The sequence below is a fragment of the Pseudochaenichthys georgianus genome, unplaced genomic scaffold (assembly GCF_902827115.2).
Source record: "Pseudochaenichthys georgianus unplaced genomic scaffold, fPseGeo1.2 scaffold_433_arrow_ctg1, whole genome shotgun sequence".
In the NCBI taxonomy this organism is placed as follows: Eukaryota; Metazoa; Chordata; class Actinopteri; order Perciformes; family Channichthyidae; genus Pseudochaenichthys; species Pseudochaenichthys georgianus.
Genome location: NW_027262998.1, coordinates 9,714 through 15,611, shown reverse-complemented (window position 1 = coordinate 15,611; position 5,898 = coordinate 9,714). Strand labels below are relative to the sequence as shown.

Genomic DNA, 5,898 nt, shown 5'->3' with positions numbered 1-5,898 from the left:
GAGAGAGGAGGGGAAGCAGCAGGCGGTGAGAGGAAGGAGAACTCCTCTCCTCTGAGCGGTCATCTTAAAGAGACGTCCACTAATGATGACAGGAGGCAGCAGCCTCTGTCTGAGGACACATGTGTTCAAGATGACTTCTATATCTACTTTGATTCACTCTCAGGGTCATGACTCTTGTGTTGTGTCACGGTGTAGTTTGTGTGTCTGGTAGGGTGTGTTTCCGTTCTCCTTGTCATGCCTCCTCCCTCTGTATTGTCTGGTCCTTCCCCTGTGTCTTCCTGTCTGTCGTTAGTTTCCCCGGTGTGTCTAACTTCCTGATTGTTCTCACCTATCACCCCTTCTGTGTGTCCTGTGCTCATCAGCGTCAGCCCGCCCCTGATTGGTCCCACCTGTGTCTCGTTACCCTGTGTTTAAATGCCCCTGTCTCCCAGTGATCAGGGTCAGTTCGTCTTGTCTGTTGCCCTGGAAGGCTTTGTTTCTTGCCCTGGTCCGTGCTTTACTCTCGTCTCTTGCCACAGTCAGGTCTTTACTCTCGTCTCTTGCCACAGTCAGGTCTTTACTCTCGTCTCTTGCCACAGTCAGGTCTTTACTCTCGTCTCTTGCCCTGGTCAGGTCTTTACTCTCGTCTCTTGCCACAGTCAGGTCTTTACTCTCGTCTCTTGCCACAGTCAGGTCTTTACTCTCGTCTCTTGCCCTGGTCAGGTCTTTACTCTTGTCTCTTGCCACAGTCAGGTCTTTACTCTCGTCTCTTGCCACAGTCAGGTCTTTACTCTCGTCTCTTGCCCTGGTCAGGTCTTTACTCTCGTCTCTTGCCACAGTCAGGTCTTTACTCTCGTCTCTTGCCACAGTCAGGTCTTTACTCTCGTCTCTTGCCCTGGTCAGGTCTTTACTCTCGTCTCTTGCCACAGTCAGGTCTTTACTCTCGTCTCTTGCCACAGTCAGGTCTTTACTCTCGTCTCTTGCCACAGTCAGGTCTTTACTCTCGTCTCTTGCCCTGGTCAGGTCTTTACTCTTGTCTCTTGCCACAGTCAGGTCTTTACTCTCGTCTCTTGCCCTGGTCAGGTCTTTACTCTCGTCTCTTGCCACAGTCAGGTCTTTACTCTCGTCTCTTGCCACAGTCAGGTCTTTACTCTCGTCTCTTGCCACAGTCAGGTCTTTACTCTCGTCTCTTGCCGCAGTCAGGTCTTTACTCTCGTCTCTTGCCCTGGTCAGGTCTTTACTCTCGTCTCTTGCCCCGGTCAGGTCTTTACTCTCGTCTCTTGCCGCAGTCAGGTCTTTACTCTCGTCTCTTGCCCTGGTCAGGTCTTTACTCTTGTCTCTTGCCACGGTCAGGTCTTTACTCTCGTCTCTTGCACAGTCAGGTCTTTACTCTCGTCTCTTGCCACAGTCAGGTCTTTACTCTCGTCTCTTGCCACAGTCAGGTCTTTACTCTCGTCTCTTGCCACAGTCAGGTCTTTACTCTCGTCTCTTGCCTCAGTCAGGTCTTTACTCTCGTCTCTTGCCCTGGTCAGGTCTTTACTCTCGTCTCTTGCCCTGGTCAGGTCTTTACTCTTGTCTCTTGCCACAGTCAGGTCTTTACTCTCGTCTCTTGCCTCAGTCAGGTCTTTACTCTCGTCTCTTGCCCTGGTCAGGTCTTTACTCTCGTCTCTTGCCCTGGTCAGGTCTTTACTCTCGTCTCTTGCCACAGTCAGGTCTTTACTCTCGTCTCTTGCCCTGGTCAGGTCTTTACTCTCGTCTCTTGCCACAGTCAGGTCTTTACTCTCGTCTCTTGCCACAGTCAGGTCTTTACTCTCGTCTCTTGCCCTGGTCAGGTCTTTACTCTCGTCTCTTGCCACAGTCAGGTCTTTACTCTCGTCTCTTGCCACAGTCAGGTCTTTACTCTCGTCTCTTGCCCTGGTCAGGTCTTTACTCTCGTCTCTTGCCACAGTCAGGTCTTTACTCTCGTCTCTTGCCACAGTCAGGTCTTTACTCTCGTCTCTTGCCGCAGTCAGGTCTTTACACTCGTCTCTTGCCCTGGTCAGGTCTTTACTCTCGTCTCTTGCCCTGGTCAGGTCTTCACTCTCGTCTCTTGCCACAGTCAGGTCTTTACTCTCGTCTCTTGCCACAGTCAGGTCTTTACTCTCGTCTCTTGCCCTGGTCAGGTCTTTACTCTCGTCTCTTGCCCTGGTCAGGTCTTTACTCTCGTCTCTTGCCCTGGTCAGGTCTTTACTCTCGTCTCTTGCCACAGTCAGTGCTTTACTCTCGTCTCTTGCCACAGTCAGGTCTTTACTCTCGTCTCTTGCCACGGTCAGGTCTTTACTCTCGTCTCTTGCCCCGGTCAGGTCTTTACTCTCGTCTCTTGCCCCGGTCAGGTCTTTACTCTCGTCTCTTGCCCCGGTCAGGTCTTTACTCTCGTCTCTTGCCCTGGTCAGGTCTTTACTCTCGTCTCTTGCCACAGTCAGGTCTTTACTCTCGTCTCTTGCCACAGTCAGGTCTTTACTCTCGTCTCTTGCCCTGGTCAGGTCTTTACTCTCGTCTCTTGCCCTGGTCAGGTCTTTACTCTTGTCTCTTGCCACAGTCAGGTCTTTACTCTCGTCTCTTGCCACAGTCAGGTCTTTACTCTCGTCTCTTGCCTCAGTCAGGTCTTTACTCTCGTCTCTTGCCCTGGTCAGGTCTTTACTCTCGTCTCTTGCCACAGTCAGGTCTTTACTCTCGTCTCTTGCCCTGGTCAGGTCTTTACTCTCGTCTCTTGCCACAGATAAGACATAAGAGCACTCTCATAATAGCGTAACACAATCAGAGACTGGATATACAGCCCCCCCCCCCTCTCTGGGCGCTGAAATGGGGAATTGAAATTGCGGGTTAGAAGTTGTACAAGTATTAAAAGTAAGCAGAGGACACCAAACCAACTGAGACCCGTCTGTCCGCCGCATCTACGCACTGAACCACACACACACACACACACACACACACCTACACACTGTACCACACACACATCTACGCACTGTACCACACACACCTACACACTGTACCACACACACACCTACGCACTGTACCACACACACCTACACACTGTACCACACACACACCTACGCACTGTACCACACACACCGACACACTGTACCACACACACCTACACACTGAACCACACACACACCTACACACTGTACCACACACACACCTACGCACTGTACCACACACACCTACACACTGTACCACACACACACCTACACACTGTACCACACACACACCTACACACTGTACAACACACACACACACACACACACACACACCTGCAGCTCCTAAGGCATCATCAGGCTGAAGCACTAAATGGACTCTTTGTCTGTAGATATCTCTAAACTAGAGAAAGAGAGTCGGCTGTTCCTCTGAGTGATGGATGCTCTCTGCTCTGCTTTCTGCACGGACCCAATCAGCTGCTCTGCTTTCTGCACGGACCTCTCAGCTGCTCTGCTTTCTGCACGGACCTCTCAGCTGCTCTGCTTTCTGCACGGACCTCTCAGCTGCTCTGCTTTCTGCACGGACCTCTCAGCTGCTCTGCTTTCTGCACGGACCTCTCAGCTGGTCTCTCTGGAAACATCGCGACGCGATGAAAGCAGGTACTACAATAATATCCAGGGGATGCATGCAGAGCTGTGATTGGCTGAGATAAGTCCGACCGTGCGTCACGCCTCCACCGTTCCCGGAAATGCGGAGGAGCCATCAGTGTCTCCTCGGTTATAGCTCCTCCAGAGAGCCTCCTCTCTCCTCTCTCCTCTCTCCTCGGTTAGAGCTCCTCCAGAGAGCCTCCTCTCTCCTCTCTCCTCTCTCCTCTCTCCTCGGTTAGAGCTCCTCCAGAGAGGCTCCTCTCTCCTCTCTCCTCTCTCCTCGGTTAGAGCTCCTCCAGAGAGCCTCCTCTCTCCTCTCTCCTTTCTCCTCTCTCCTCAGTTATAGCTCCTCCAGAGATCCTCCTCTCTCTCTCCTCTCCTCGCTCTCCTCTCTCCTCTCTCCTCTCTCCTCTCTCCTCTCTCCTCTCTCCTCGGTTAGAGCTCCTCCAGAGAGCCTCCTCGATGCTCGATGCTCGGTCCTCGAAGTGCATTTAGAGAAATGAGATGTCCTTCAACATGTCGCACTGAAATTCATTTCCGGGTCACTACCGGAGGACAGAGGAGTCGAGGAGTTGAGGAGGGGAACATTTCGTGTTATAGTCACAAAATGTAATCTATTGATTCGTGTTCACCAACACGATTTTCCCATTTTCTTTCGTGTCACACAGAACGATTTTAAAAGCAATATATTTCTATTGGTAGTATGTTTCGTGCCTGCAGCAAATAATAACAAATTATAAGGAAAACATATTTAAAAAATACAGATGTCAGTATCCTGAGGCTCTGAGCCATTTGTTTTCCTCACGGACGGCAAAAAAAGTCCGACATTATACGATTTAAAAAAAAGCAATAACTGTGGCTTGATATCGAGTAAGAACATGTTTTTATGAACCCCACAGCTTCCGGTCTTCCACGACCCGGGGGAGTGGACCTAACACCCTCTATGGGGGTCCTCACCACCCCTCTGGGGGGGTCTGGGGGCATGCTCCCACGGGAAAGATTTTTTTTTAAATATTGAAAGTTAAAAACCATCAATCTGGTGAACTTTGAGAGCAACATGAAGAGATCTATGGATCTATGTGCTCGTTGCTTGAATTAGCCTTCCCAGTCCCTTATGACGTAGTCCTATAAGAGCATGGCGGCCAGTTGTTGTAGCCAGTTGTGGTGAAGGCATCCTGACTTACTTGAAACTGAAATGTCCTACATGCATAGCAGAAGATGGCATCTTTTTTACAGGAATATTCAGCCAATCTCTGTTTTGAGACGCAGGAGCTGCAAAAATGAGCGCCTCACACCCCACTGGACAGGCGAGTTGGTACTATTTTAGATATAAACCCTGGGCAAGGCTCTGTTTTGCGAAGGTCCTCTTGCACTTGCGGGCCGCTGAGGGGGTCGGTGTTTGGGGCAACGAAGACGGCTGTGGCTGCTCCGCCTCTGTGGGCGAGGCGGGCAAAGCCAGCGAGTCGGGCGTTAGTGTCCACGACAGTAACGTCATGTCCCCATGATCTGAACTGTTACCTGCAGTAGATGCAGTGCATGCTGGCGATAAGGGCTGGTTGTTTTAACCATGTTCTGATCCATCACTGACTGCTTGTGTCAGCACCTTGCAGATGATGAATGTGCAGCGGCACAGGTCACGCGCACCTGACATAATAACGTTACTTACCGTTTAAATTGATCAAATAAATGCAGCAGACAATGCTATTCAACCACAATTACAATTATTAATTATATCTTCTTCTTCTTCTTCTTCTTCTTCTTCTTCTTCTTCTTCTTCTTCTTCTTCTTCTTCTTCTTCTTCTTCCTACTACTACTACTACTACTACTACTACTACTACTACTACTACTACTACTACTATTGTTAGTAATAGTAGGCAAAATGTAATATTTTTCACTTTTTTCTTTCACTTTTCATTTTTCAATTGAGGGTGCATAACGACTCAACTGAGGGTACAATGCACCCTTATGCACCCCTGTAGAACCGGGCCTGAGATTACATGTCATGACTATAACATGAAATTAGACCGGGTTGGTATTTAAGCTCTGGTTCTCTTGCAGTCGTTGTCAGAGTCTTGATGATGTTGGATGTTTATTTTCAGAAAGGTTTGTATCTGCTCGATCAAAGTTCATCATCACGTCTCTCTAATCCATCTGAGAAAATGAAGATCTTTCATCTTAAAATAAACTTCAAGGTCTCCTCTTATACTGTTTATTAGCCCCATATATTAAACATCCTGAAATGCCCATAGGGATGATTAAAGGTCCATCTTATCTTGTGTCAGATATATCCACACATGTCTCTGAAGTGAAAACC

The 5,898-nt window shown here is 49.2% G+C and overlaps 1 protein-coding gene across 1 annotated transcript; it reads right to left on the bottom strand.

Moving 5' to 3' along the window:
- Positions 1 to 399: 399 nt before the first annotated feature.
- On the bottom strand, positions 400 to 3,577 carry LOC139433419 (protein starmaker-like). The gene is made up of 3 exons (XM_071202429.1): positions 3,523 to 3,577; positions 1,400 to 2,725; positions 400 to 1,346 (listed from the first exon to the last, which is right to left on the bottom strand). The coding sequence occupies exons 1-3, from the start codon at positions 3,575 to 3,577 to the stop codon at positions 400 to 402; spliced, it is 2,328 nt and encodes a 775-aa protein (XP_071058530.1).
- Between the last annotated feature and the right edge of the window lie 2,321 nt (positions 3,578 to 5,898).